The sequence below is a fragment of the Eriocheir sinensis genome, chromosome 67 (genome assembly GCF_024679095.1).
Source record: "Eriocheir sinensis breed Jianghai 21 chromosome 67, ASM2467909v1, whole genome shotgun sequence".
NCBI classification, from domain to species: domain Eukaryota; kingdom Metazoa; phylum Arthropoda; class Malacostraca; order Decapoda; family Varunidae; genus Eriocheir; species Eriocheir sinensis.
Genome location: NC_066575.1, coordinates 3,505,843 through 3,520,796, shown reverse-complemented (window position 1 = coordinate 3,520,796; position 14,954 = coordinate 3,505,843). Strand labels below are relative to the sequence as shown.

At 44.4% G+C, this 14,954-nt stretch overlaps 1 protein-coding gene across 1 annotated transcript in view; it reads right to left on the bottom strand.

The window, feature by feature from the left end:
• The window catches only part of LOC126987955 (pituitary homeobox 2-like), a 39,263-nt gene extending 30,608 nt beyond the window's left edge, over window positions 1-8,655 (bottom strand). Inside the window, exons 1-2 of the mRNA XM_050845610.1 lie at window positions 8,238-8,655; window positions 7-598 (exon numbers count right to left, since the gene is read on the bottom strand). Of these exons, the coding sequence (XP_050701567.1) occupies window positions 7-584 (578 nt within the window). The 5' untranslated portion in view covers window positions 585-598; window positions 8,238-8,655. The remainder of the gene's footprint in view (window positions 1-6; window positions 599-8,237) is intronic.
• Between the last annotated feature and the right edge of the window lie 6,299 nt (window positions 8,656-14,954).

Genomic DNA, 14,954 nt, shown 5'->3' with positions numbered 1-14,954 from the left:
ACTCACCTGGTCACCACGTCCGGGTACTGCGTCTTGAGGAACACCTTCTCCATCTCCTCCAGCTGGTAGGTGGTGAAAGTGGTGCGGTAGCGGCGCTGCTTCCGGCGGGGTTCCTCCAGGTGGGGCGGCTCCAGACGGGGCCGCGGCGGACCCTCCAGCGGGGACAGGTCAAGGTCATCTAGGGGTCTCTTCAGGCCGCGCTCCTCCCCTTCCTCGGCGCTGAAGCGAAGGTGTGGGAAGAGCGAGGAGGCGGGGAGGAGGGGCGGCACCAGACTGCTGAGGCGTGGGTGGTGTTGCGCCCCGCCCAGCCCGCCCAGCCGCCCCATGCCCAGCCCCGCGCGCGCCATCTCCAGGTTGAGGCGCGCGTGCAGGTTGTTCGTGAAGGAGTCCGGGGAGGGCGGGCGTGGGCGGGAGAAGTTCAGCGGCTCGTTCATGGGTAGCGGCGAGGGCGGTGTGGGCGGTGTGGTGGTGGAGGGGTGCGGGAGGTGGTGGGGGTGGTGGTGGGCGTTGTGGTGGTGGTGGGGGGTGGGGGAGGCGGGGCTTGGGGGACGTTCCCTCTTCACGCCGGACATGACGGCCAACATGACGCCCCGCACACCTGTTGGGACACGGAAGGCAGGTGAGAACAGGTGGACAGACACACACGCACACGCACACACACACACGCACACACATTGAGCGAAAGCAATCATGGACACGTGTAAGAATAAGTGTAAGTGGAGATCCCGTAGATTATTCACACACACACACACACACACACACACACACACACACACACACACACACACACACACACACACACACACACACACACACACACATTGAGCGAAAGCAATCATGGACACGTGTAAGAATAATTGTAAGTGGAGATCCCGCAGATTATTCACACACACACACACACACACACACACACACACACACACACACACACACACGCAGACGCACGCACACACACACGCACGTGAACAATACATTTAAATACAACTATGCAGCCCGCCACACCTGCTTCCGTAAGAGGAACACCTGTGCCGGACACCTGAGGCCCCAAACCTGATAAGAATGATTATATCCACCGGCGGGTAAGGAGTCCGCGGAAGCATGACGCAGCGCAACGAAACACAAAAAGCAAAGTGTAAGAAAGAAGAATACAAGAAAGAAGAGCATAAGAAGCAGATTATATGAACATTAAGATAGACGAGTGTACCAATTTCATGAATAAAACGGAGCTGAACCGTATTGAATATGTTGGCATTAAAAAAGAATATCAGTTTCCAAGATGTGTGAAGGAGCAAGAAGAACACGAAGCACTATTTATAAAGACGTGTTAACATTTACGAGACAGACTGAAAAAGAGAATTGCGTTAAAATATCGGTGTTCGCTGAAGAGAATCAGTTTCCAAGATAAACAAAGTATTAATGAGCAAAGCCATTTTGACCAACAGCTTTTCTTTAATAATCCACATAAATGAGAACCCAACAGGAGTTCTTTATTGACCACTGATATTATGGTACATGCAGCTTTGGGGTCACCTCCTCGCAAAGACTACTCCGAAGGCTTAGCGGGATGTGATGAGATAGGCGTAATGTTACCGATTTTTTTACAAGAGGAGGGGGGGGGGGAGGTGGTCGCTACACTCAGGAGACAAAAGGAAAGCATCAGGTAACTGTTTAAAGCTTCCAATCATCTTAACACCAACAACAAATTTACTTTTTATTTCATCATCCCTTTCCCTAAATTAATTGGGTTTTTCATCATCTTAACACCAACAACAAATTTACTTTTTATTTCATCATTCCTCTCCCTAAATCAATTGGGTTTTTCGTCATCAATCATCCACTACTTTATTCGCGAAATTTTACTTTTTACGAATCATTTTCCTGAACCTGAACTGACTCCACGTGGACCCATTGTCATATGTCCCAGCATATGTTTCAATGTAAGCACTTTACCTAACTCGCTCTCATTCATGCCCTTAATCCTTTGAAAACCTAAATCATTTCGCGGTCTGCTTCTCCAAATAATGACAATTGGGCTTATTTTGTTTGTAACTGGCGGACATCTGTATCCCTCAGTAATAAGGGCACCAAAATTGTCCATAAATAATAAAAGTTATACCTCATCAGTGCCAGGTATACAGTTTAGCCCGGTAGCAGCGACGGGCCAAATTTGTGGCTTTACCGTGTACCAGCGACGGGCCACATTTTTGCCATGATATAAACCCCCCAAAATAGATGATGCATAAACTGATCACAAATGCGTTGATATATATTATGAAATGGTTTGCGTGAGTGATGATTTTTTCTCATTTTTCTCGCTTAGAGGAGCCTTTAAGATATATGATCCCTGCAGCTACCAGGCAAGGGAGAGCTTCCACGCTCCTGTTACTAACACTTCTAGTAATACCACCTGGAAGCGTTAGTGGGAGGAGCTCGGCGGTTATCTCTCAGCTGTGCCTGGCAGTTGTTCGGTGACACCTTGATTGTGACGAATACTTCTGTTGGTCGTATTACAGAGAGGAAAATACCATAAACTCTGGGTGCAGCAGCAGGGTCACAGCAGTGGTGCCATAAGCTGGAAGAACACAAGCGCCGCAACACAATGAAGCCATAAAAAAAGCCGTGCACCAGGACCTGATATGAAGGACAACACACCTGCGCTGCAAACCCTAAAGGCACCACACACCTGCATATGTTTGAGCTGGACAGTACACACACACACACACACACACACACACACAGACAGACAGACAGACAGACAGACACACACACACACACACACACACACACACACACACACACACACACACACACACACAACTCAATCAAGGAGCGGCGAGTAGCGGGCTTTTTTTTTTGTACTCTTTTTGTTGCCCTTGAGCCATGTCATCTGATGGGGAAAAAAAAAACAAAAAAAAAAACGCTCGACAATTTCCATAAAGAGAACTCGGAAGGAGCTTTTTCGGGGCGTTGGTCGGGGTGGCGGCGGCGAAGGAGCAGAAGGGAGAAGGCGGCAATAACAATAATGAGCTCCAGCGGCCGGGAAGAACACCTGTCAACACGAAACATTAAATCTCGGCTTCACGGATTACGAGGAGGAGGAGGAAGAGGAGGAGGAGAAGTAGAAAAAGAGAGGTGGTGTAGGAGGAGGAGGAGGAGGAAAAGGAGGAGCAAGGAGGTGAAAAGGGGGGAGTAATGGGGAGGGCAATGGCTATGTGCGTGCGTGCGTGCGTGTGTGTGTGTGTGTGTGTGTGTGTGTGTGTGTGTGTGTGTGTGTGTGTGTGTGTGTGTGTGTGTGTGTGTGTGTGTGTGTGTGTGTGTGTGTTCAACCCTCGTCCATTTGTTTCCTCTTGCATTTTTTTTCTCCCTTCCTGAACAATCATTAGTTTTGTTTACGTTTTCTGTCTGTCTGTCTGTTTGGCGTCGTTTCGTTTGGTGTATTCGGCGCCGCTAAAGAGAGCATTGTGTGTATCTGGTACTTTTACGAGGACCACAGAGGAGTTTTTTATCTACTTGCTTTCATTTGTTTTAGTTAGTATTAATATTTATTTTTACTATTATCCTTATTATTATTATTATTATTATTATTATTATTATTATTATTATTATTATTATTATTATTATTACTACTACCATTGTTTTAGTTAGTATTAGTATTTCTTTTATCTATTATCCTTATAATTATTTTTTATTATTATTACTATTATTATTTTTACTCCCATTATTCGAGGGATGATATAAAAAAATGCCTGGATGTAGAATTGAGTTACTTTTACGATAATCTTATTCTTGTATAATGAATGTTAATAATTCCTCAAGTTATTGAAATCTCCATTACTACTACTACTACTACTACTACAACCTACCACTCTTTCTACTCCTACCACCACCCCTACTACGTCAACAATATAAGGATAATATTTTGCAGGGTTAGGTTACTAGTGTTCTTAGGTTAGATTATAGATTAGGGTTAAATACAGCAGGAATGATATATGTTGAACCTTCCTCCTCGTATCTATAATTTATCCTTCGTATAGAGGAGTTCAAACCGACGATTCTGAATATCTACTTCTGTGGGTGTTCGTGGAAAGACCTCATCCCTTTCATTACGTATGTGCCTTCGAGGTTTTACACACACACACACACACACACACACACACACACACACTTATATATTAGTGCCAGTTTCACAGTCCACTACAGCAAGTTCGTAAGCTCCCTAACCAAACACGAAATACCACGAAAATTCCTTGTCTAGTGTTTGGCGTCGATATAAAAAGGAGGAAGTTTTAGGAAACCACACGGGAAATCTCTCTAGTATCTGGTGTTGAATAGAAATAGCGGATCATTGTGGAGAATAGTTTGGTTTGGGCGCTTACAATGACTGGGTTGGACTGTCGAACTGGCCTTTAGTCTACTAGATTCTCAACAATCCTCCCCGAAATTGACCTCTCTTTCGGCCACCTCTTTTCATTCTTTTTTAGGAGCAGCGAGTAGCGGGTTGTTTTTTTATTATTGTGTCCTTTTTTTGTGCCCTTGAGCTGCCTCCTTTGTTGTAAAAAAAAAAAAAAAAAAAATCTAAAGGTGTACAAGTCGATTTGGGTTCACTGTCTCGTTGTGTACGTTTCCTCCTACCAGTTCTTCTTCCCGTGGCTCAGACTACACTACCCTCGCCTCCAGTACGGACTCCTCTGTTCTGCTTAATAAAGCCTTAAGAAGAAGGTTATGTTCGTTACTCTGATATCGCCACAATTTATTAAGCAGAACACATCGATACTGACTTGGTACCGGACGGTCACCAACTCTGATATCGCCACACACACACACACACACACACACACACACACACACACTACTACTACCACTACTACTATTACTGCACTGATAATTTGTTGCAGGTAATCAGAGAAAGCAAATGAGAGAGAGAGAGAGAGAGAGAGAGAGAGAGAAACATATCAAACAACGTATGGAAAAGAAAGAAAGAAAGAAAAAGACTAAGAGAAAACGAATAGGGATGAAAAAGGGAGAAAAGAGAAGAAAAATAAGGAAAGATGGAGAGAGAGAGAGAGAGAGAGAGAGAGAGAGAGAGAGAGAGAGAGAGAGACTATATTGTAAAGCAGTGGTGTAAGGCAAAGCGGTTCGTATATCCAGGTTCGCCAGTCATCATCACTACTATTATTTTTATTCTCTGCCAAAGCAACTCAACAACAACAACGCCATTTTCACGCCGCCTTGAAATATGACCCCCCCCGCGCGGCAGCTGTCTCGTGCTGCGCCAACCTAACGACGTAAACACCAATTCAACCTTACAAGAACATCCACAACACAATATATGGTGGTCTACATCACCCCAAGAACAACGGCACCAGAAAAAAAAAAATTTATAAATATATATATAAATAAAAATACAAAAAATCACTATATAATTTCTTGGCCATCACCTTCTATCATCTAATTTTCTGCTTTTAAATCACTAGAGTAGCAGCGTCACCTTCTTCACCATCATCACCACTATAAGATCATTAACTCCTTCACCATCACCTTCCCGCATCTATAGTTCCTTGTTTAAATCACTGTAACTTTGCCATCTTCTTCACCATCATTAAAAACATCAACTCCATCATTACCTTCTCTACCTTCTTCACCATCACCACTAAAACATCAACTCCTTTATAATTACCTTCTCTATCTAATTTCCTGCTTAAATCACTATAAATCTTCACTTTCTTCATTATCACCATGCACTATAATATCGTCAACTTCACTATCACCACTAAAACATCGTCACCTTCTTCACCATCACCACTAAAACATCAACTCCTTCATAATTACCTTCTCTATCTAATTTCCTGCTTAAATCACTATAAATCTATCTTCATTATCCCCATGCACTATAATATCGTCAACTTCACTATCACCACTAAAACATCGGCACCATCTTTACCATCATCACTTAAAGATCGTCAACTCCTTCACCATCACCCCCCTCCCCCCCATCATCTATTTTCATTCTTAAGCAACTATAACATCAACTATGATATGAAAATTAAATCTGAGGACACTAACAATGGACGCTAAACCCATTCTAAGACTTTACTCCAATCTAGCACTAAGAAAGACATAACTTAACACACAGTAATGGCGTAAAAATCGGCTATACTTTCATCAGTCTCAAGTTACAACAGACTCAACTACACCTTCAAGAATACAAACACATCAATCTCGAGTTACGACAGACTCAAGTATACACCCACAAGAATAGTACACAAATTAGCTTTTCTACACTAACCTAACAATGTGATAAGTGTAACTACCCACATAACAATAGTATATAGATTAACCTTACTACAGCACAACAATTAAGAAGCGATACAACAAGAGTAATACTAGAAACAAAGGGCCGCGTCGATTTGAAACTAAGGTTGGCATTGTCATATGCTCCCACCCCTTACACCAACTATTTCCAAAGGCCAAAAAGAAGGTTAATCGAGTTGTAATGAGTGTTCTTTTAGATTCACCGTACAGAGGAAAGCTCAGACTACCACCAGGGTCATAAAAGTACCCCTGGAAATGCCCTACACTCCCACGAAAGACTAGTAAATTACGTGTTCTTGGGCGCAGAAATGTTTGAAAATATGGCCCTAAGCCCCGCGACTCTGAACGTCTCGTATTTGAAACTGTTAAGACCAATACAGACTGCCTAGCCTAACCTAAGGGACAGTACCTAGCCTACTATATTGGTGACCTAGCTCGACTGGTTTCATACTTATCCTCATTAAATTAGTAACCGTGCCCTAATAAGCAGACACAGGTTGTATGGGTTAGGATAGGTATACATATTCTCAAACAATTCTGGGCTCACACAGTGCTACATTTGGTGAGGCTTTCGTAGAGGTTGTGGGCGTTTCCATGGGTAGTTTTTTGAGCTTAGGGATAGTCCAACACAGACTTCCTGAGAATACGAGGATAGGTACCAACTCCCGACTAATCAATACGGACTGCCTGAGAATACGAGGATGGGTCCCGACTCCCGACTAACCAACGCCGACTGCCTGGGAATACGAGGATAGGTCCCGACTCCCGACTAACCAACACCGACTGCCTGAGAATACGAGGATAGGTCCCGACTCCCGACTAACCAGAACCGACTGCCTGAGAATACGAGGATAGGTCCCGACTCCCGACTAACCAACGCCGACTGCCTGAGAAAGCGAGGATAGGTCCCGACTCCCGACTAACCAACGCCGACTGCCTGGGAATACGAGGATAGGTCCCGACTCCCGACTAACCAACGCCGACTGCCTGGGAATACGAGGATAGGCCCCGACTCCCGACTAACCAACGCCGACTGCCTGGGAATACGAGGATGGGTCCCGACTCCCGACTAACCAGAACCGACTGCCTGAGAAAACGAGGATAGGTCCCGACTCCCCGACTAACCAACCCCGACTGCCTGAGAATACGAGGATAGGTCCCGACTCCCGACTAACCAAAACCGACTGCCTGGGAATACGAGGATAGGTCCCGACTCCCGACTAACCAGAACCGACTGCCTGGAAATACGAGGATAAGTCCCGACTCCCGACTAACCAGAACCGACTGCCTGAGAATACGAGGATAGGTCCCGACTCCCGACTAACCAACGCCGACTGCCTGAGAATACGAGGATAGGTCCCGACTCCCGACTAACCAACACCGACTGCCTAACCTAACCTAAGGGAGAGCACCTAGCCCATTAAATTTGTAACCTATCTTCACCTACTGAATCCTATCCTCACTTAAATTCGTGATCCAACCCTAATAAACAGAAGGAGGGCGCAAGGATTTGGGGTCTCAGAAAATGTGATCCTATTGGCTAGAATCACCGAAATCAGTATCAACACTAAACAACATCGATTTCGCAACACAACCAACATCTATAGCGCTCCACTACACCGCACCACCAACACAACACACACACACACACACAACACCAACACCTCCACGCAATACTACAACAAAACAAAACAAAACTTACTATTACTTTATATTTCCTCTCTTTCACTCTCACACCAAAACACTCTGGAACCACTGAAGATGACTGTATGGCGTATGTATTTCCTTCCGTCAATCCACCAGAGGCACACGCACTCACGTATAGGACCCGTCACGAACGATAGAGACACAGAGACAGACTAGCGGACCACACACACACACACACACACACACACAAACACACACACAGAAGCAAAGTGACTTACCGCACAATTTTATTTCGTCCTTGTTCTTCGTGCACTCAATCTCTCGTGTGGTCGAGCGATGTAGAAGCGAGCCAGTGACGAGGCGGGATGATGCGGGCGAAAAGCTCACAAAAACCACAATAACCAATCTAATTTGTCCTCTTTTTATCCCCTTATATCTGTCCTTAGCCTTCAGGGAGTTCGACACACACTGGTCTGTCGGTGAGTGGGCGCGGCGTCAGCACAGTGGAGGAGGGCGTCAGCAGGAGCACTCACGGGCCCGCCACACACCGTACAGTACACATTTCATTTGAGGGAAATTCGCCTCTAATAATGTTACGCTTCCACCGACGACATTACCGCCCCGGGGAGTTGCCAGTTCGAACCCCGGTCAACCTACACCCACAACCACACCGCCAACCCTATTCAACCATACCCGACCTACTTCTAATGACTTAAAATAGCATATGAGAGATTGTGAGTGTACTTTGAACGAGGAAACACTTTAAATAACCACGGAATTCAATATGGTGTTTTGAATCCACTCCCGGCATCTCACTCTCCCCGCCTTCATGTGGGTGTGGCCTGGTGGCGTCACGGAGGGGGCGCGCTGTGATTGGCTGGCGGGCGGCAGGAGTAATGTACGCGTGGTTAATGAAGTAAAGTTGGTTGGAAAGTTGTCACGGACGCTGCCTGTTGCTCCATTTGCCGATTTCCACATTCCGGGCTCCATGGGCGGCGGCGGCGGTGGGGGAGGGGAACACGAGAGGGAGGAAGGGAGAGGAGGAGTGGAAAAAGAAGAGAGGGAGAAGGAATGGAGTGGACGAGAGGGAGGGAAGAAGTGGAAGAGGAAAGGAGGGAAGGAGTGGAAGAGGAGGAAGGAGTGGAAGAGAAGGAAGGAGTGGAAGAGGAAAGGAGGGAAGGAGTGGAAGAGGAAGGAAGGGAAGGAGTGGAAGAGGGAGGAAGAGGAGTAAGAAGTGGAAGAGGAAGGGAGGGAAGGAGTGGAAGAGGGAGGAAGAAAAAGGAGTGCACATGGACGAGAGTGAAGAAGGGAGGGAAGGAGTGGAATAGGAAGGAGTAGAAAAGGGAGGAAAGGAATGGAAGAGGAAGAAAGGGAGGAAAAGTGGAAGACAGGGAGGAAGGAGTGGAAGGCAGGGAGGAAGGAGGGAAGGAGTGGAAGATAGGGATGAAGGAGGGAAGAAGTGGAAGAGGGCAGGGAAGGAGGGTGAAGAGGGAGAGAGGGAAGGAGTGGAAGATGAAGGAAGAGAGGGAGGAAGGAGGAAAGGAGTGGAAGAGAGAGAGAGAGGGAAGGAGGAATAGTGGAAGAGAGGGAGGGAAGGAGATGGAGGAAGGCACAGAACGATGGAGGAAATTAAGAGAGATGAAGGGATGGAGGAGAGAGAAGGAGGAACATAGCCACGCAAGCTCACCACCACCTCATCACCACCACCACCACCACCTCATCACCAGCCGGAGCAAAACACCAAAACCACCACTACAAATGAGTAAACGAGGCGGTAAAACAGGTCCCATCACACACACACACACACACACACACACACACACACACACACACACACATCACCACACACAACAACTTTACCAGAGCAACATTTGGCGGTCCATAATCACCACAACCACTATCACCACCACCACCACCACCACCATCCATAAATCTGCCTTAAATTTAAAGTACACGTCAGCCATAATCTCCCCAGTCGACAGTCACTTCTTTACCTGTACAAGCGGAGGCAAGATGAGTCGCCCGGAGGTGCCTTTCTACCTGACGCGTCCGCCGTGCTTAGAGCGATGGCGGCGGAGGTGGAAGCGGTGGAAGCGGCGGTGGTGGTGATTTAAAGAGATTTATTGTATTACCACCACAGCAAGAGAGAGAGAGAGAGAGAGAGAGAGAGAGAGAGAGAGAGAGAGAGAGAGAGACTGCTAAAGCAAGATGATTTTACTTCTAACAAAAAAAAAAGGGAAATAAAAAGAGAAGAAAAACAAGAGAGTAAGAGATAAAAAAAAAACAAAAAAAAACTTTTGAGAGATGAGACGTGAGAGTGAGGGAGGGAGGGAGTGAGGAAGGGAGGGAAGTGAGGGAGGGAGAGGAGGAGAGTGAGGAAGGGAGGGAAGTGAGGGAGAGAAGTGAGGGAGGTAAGGGAGGGAGGGAGAGAAGGAGGGAAGTGAGGGAAGGAGGAAGGGATGTAAGGGAAATGAGTTTGAGAGGGAAGTGAGGGAGGGAGAGAAGTGAAAAAGGGAGGTAAATAAGGAAGGAGAGAGAGAGAGAGAGAGAGAGAGAGAGAGAGAGAGAGAGAGAGAGAGAGAGAGAGAGAGAGAGAGAGAGAGAGAGAGAGAGAGAGAGAGAGAGAGAGAGAGAGAGAGAGAGAGAATACAGGAAAAGATAAGTGAATAAGCGGGATATCGCGAGTGAGAAGGAAAGAGAAAAAAAGAGAAGAAAGAAGAAAATGAAGAAGAAGAAGAAAAAGAAGAAGAAGAAAAAGAAGAAGAAGAAGAATAACAACAACAACAACAACAACAACAAAGAGAACGAACATTAATTAGCTACCCAAATCATTCCACCCTTGCCTCAGCACACCCTTCTGCAGCCTCAACCCACTAGGCCGTGTACCCGCCCCCCCCCTTCACACACACACACACACACACACACACACACACGCCTGCCTTTCCTTTCCTTTTCACTCCCATCCTTTCCTTCATTCTTGTGTTCACCGACCCTCTGCTTCACTTTAATGTTTTTTTTTTATTCTCCTACTTCCTGTCTTTTCCTTTCCCTTTTCCTTCCTTTTTTTCCTTTCCTTCTTTCTCCTTTCCTATGTTTTTGATTCTCCTACTTCCTGTCTTTTCCTTCCTTTCTTTTCCTTTCTTTCTCTCTCCTTTCCTATGTCTTTGATTCTCCTACTTCCTGTTTTTTCCTTTCCCTTTTCCTTCCTTTCTTTTCCTTTCTTTCTTTCTCCTTTCCTATGTCTTTGATTCTCCTACTTCCTGTTTTTTCCTTTCCCTTTTCCTTTCTTTCTTTCTCCTTTCCTATGTCTTTGATTCTCCTACTTCCTGTCTTTTCCTTTCCCTTTTCCTTTCTTTCTTTTCCTTTCTTTCTTTCTCCTTTCCTATGTTTTGATTCTCCTACTTCCTGTCTTTTCCTTTCCCTTTTCCTTTCCTTCTTTTTCTTTTCCTTCTGGTTTACTTTCTCCTCATCGCATACTCATCCCTACCCCGTTTGTTTCTCTTCCTCGCTTAACTGTTTATCCCTTCTTCCGATCTTCCTTCTTTTCCTCCTTTTTTTTTACTTCTACTTCGTCACGACCTTCTATTCCTGTTTTCTTTTCTTTTTTCTTATGTCCTCGTTTTATTTATCATTTCCGCACACGTTATCTCCCTTTCTTTCTTCTCTTCTTTCCCTCCCTCCCTCCTTCCTTCTTTTTATCCTTTTTTTTCTTCTCTTTCTTGAATTTGCTCTCTATTGATGCCACACAGTCCTTTACTTCACGTCTGTCTGTCTGTCTGTCTCACACACACACACACACACACACACACACACACACACACACACACACACACACACTTGTCACCTGCACCCTCTTTTTGCATATACGTGCCGTACAAAACAATGCACACACACACACACACACACACACACACACACACACCGGCGGTCACCTTTACGTAAGTCAACACTGGTTACGTACACGATCGATACAGGCGAAGATGTAAGGGCCATAAAAAAAGTATTGTCACTCCCCACATTTCTATCGCACCATATGGACATACATACATACATACATACATAAATACATATATACATACATACATATATACATACATCAAGTTTTCACGGCATACTAACAATAATATACATGACAACGTTGTGGTATAGGCAATAGTATTCATAAAAGAAGGAAAATAAAGATGACAATGATGATGATGATGATGATGATGATACTACAACTACTACTACTACTACTACTACTACTACTACTACTACTACTACTACTACTACTACTACTACTACTACTACTAATAATAATAATAATAATAATAATAATAATAATAATATGAAGAAGAAGAGGAAAAGGATGATGATGATGACGATGATGGTGATGATGATGATAATAATAATAATAATAATAATAATAATAATAATAATAATAATAATAATAATAATAATAATAATAATAATAATAATAATAATAATAATAATAATGAAAAAGAAGAAAATAGAACAACGTATAGAGTGACAACGATAATGATACTTGTCTTTAGTGTGCAATAGGAGAAATGACTGATTATATTCTCTCTCTCTCTCTCTCTCTCTCTCTCTCTCTCTCTCTCGTGTGAAGTCATCCATGGAGCGATTATGTTTACGGTTCGGGGCAACGCTAAATGTTTGTGGTGATGGCGACCAATCAGCGAGGAGGAAAGCAAGGGAAAGAATGACTGCAGGGAAAGGTGGGAGGAGGAGGAGGAGGAGGAGGAGGAGGAGGAGGTAGTGGTGGTGGTGGTGGTGGTGGAGGAGAAGGACGAGGAGGATCAGGAAGAAGAAGAAAAGGAAGAAGATTAAGGAGAAGGAAGAAGAAGAAAAGAAGAAGAAAAAGAAAAAGAAAAGAAAAAGAAAAAGAAGAAGGGGAAGAAGAAGAAAATTATGAAGAAGACGAAGATGCTATTGAGGATGATTATGATGATGATGATGATAATGATGAGGGGGAGGAGGAGATGGATGAGGGAGAGAAGAACGAAAAGGAGGCAAAAAGGAAAAAAAAATAATGAAAATGCTGATGATGATTATAGTAAAATAGAAAAGAAGAATTTAAAGTCTCCCAGTTATTCAGGCAGACAAAAAAATGATCAAATGCCATTACTAACTTTTTTTCATTCTTTTGTTGGTGACATGTAAACAACAAACACCATAAAACAAACAAACACACACACAGCAGGAAGACAAATAACACTAACGACTCGAACAGTTTTGCGGACCTCTTAACTTTCTTTTTTTTTCTTCCTACACGAGTGGTCAGCGGGCGGGCGTGGTGTCCTGCAGAGCCCAGGTGTAAAAGACTCCTTCCCTCTTCCCTTCCTCTTCCTCTCCTCCTCTTCCTCTTCCTCCTCTTCTTACCCCGAGGTTAAGAGAGGAGGAAGCGGAGGAAGGTGAGTGAGGGGAGAGGAGAAGGCCACGGGCATGAATGGAGGAATGGAGAGAAGTAGGGGAGGTGGTTAATGGCGGTATTGTGAGACGCTTCCACGCCTCACACTAACTATTCTCAAAGGCCGAAGAGGAGGTCACTCGGGTTAATTCTAATGCATCTTTTTTTAGGTTCACGGTACAGAGGAAGGGTCAAACTACCACCAGGGGTCATAAAACTACTACTGGAGATGCCCACCACTCCTATGAAAGCCTTGTCAAATACATGTGCTTGGGCGTGGAAATGTTTAAGAATATGACCCTTGGTAAGCCCCTCCCGCCTTCACAAGCTGGCAATGGTTTTCAGTCACCGCCGAGTGGCCAAGACTACCCACATGCACTCCTGATGACCACCTTATAACCAAGACTCTATAGCGAAACTCCCTAAAGAGGACCAAATGTAGCTCCGGGGGGTGGGGGTGGGGGTGGGGGGGGATGGGTTAGCATGAGCAAAGCAAGACTGCCGCGTTAGAAGAAGAAGAAGAAGAAAAAGAAGAATTAACCTAACCTAACCTAACCTAACATCCTAACCTAACCTAACCTAACCTAACCTAACATCCTAACCTAAACTAACCTAACCTAACCTAACATCCTAACCTAACCTAACCTAACCTAACCTAACATCCTAACCTAACCTAACCTAACCTAACATCCTAACCTAAACTAACCTAACCTAACCTAACATCCTAACCTAACCTAACCTAACAACCAACATCCCAACCCAACATCCCAACATCCCAACCCAACCTAACCCAACCCAACCCAACCTAACATCCCAACCCAACCTAGCCTAACCCAACATCCCAACCTAACCCAACCTAACATCCAACCCAAACCCAACCTAACCTAACATCCTAACCTAACCTAGCCTAACCTAACATCCTAACCTAACCTAACCTAACATCCTAACCTAACCTAACCTAACCTAACCTAACATCCTAACCTAACCTAGCCTAACCTAACATCCTAACCTAACCTAACCTAACATCCTAACCTAAACTAACCTAACCTAACCTAACATCCTAACGTAACCTAACCTAACCTATACATTATGAAAGTCTAACCGCGCTCTAAATAGGCCGAAAGTAAAATAAAATAAACACTCCCTCCCAATCCCTTCTTACTCCTTCCCCATTCTCTTCAAAATACTAACACGACATTCCACCCATACGCCTTACTTTACTCCTTCTAATTCATGACAGCAAGATATTACCTATTTCTGGCTAGTACTAAAATATAATAAATACAATGCAATACGACGCAATATTATGAATTACAAATCTCTTAGTGAATTACAAAGAATGTTACAAGAATCTAGACGCAGTACAAAAATAACAAAGGAAAATTCACTTGATACACTTTTATACATACACGGGAAAGTAGTATTCAAGTGGGTGTACATGTGACAAGGGTGTGTATGTATATGTGCCGGTATTACAAAGAGAATAGTAAAGGAAAAAACTACAGTAACACACCGCCATATACACGATGACAGATACATTGAAGGATGAGAGTGTATGTACATGTAACAATAAAACAATTCA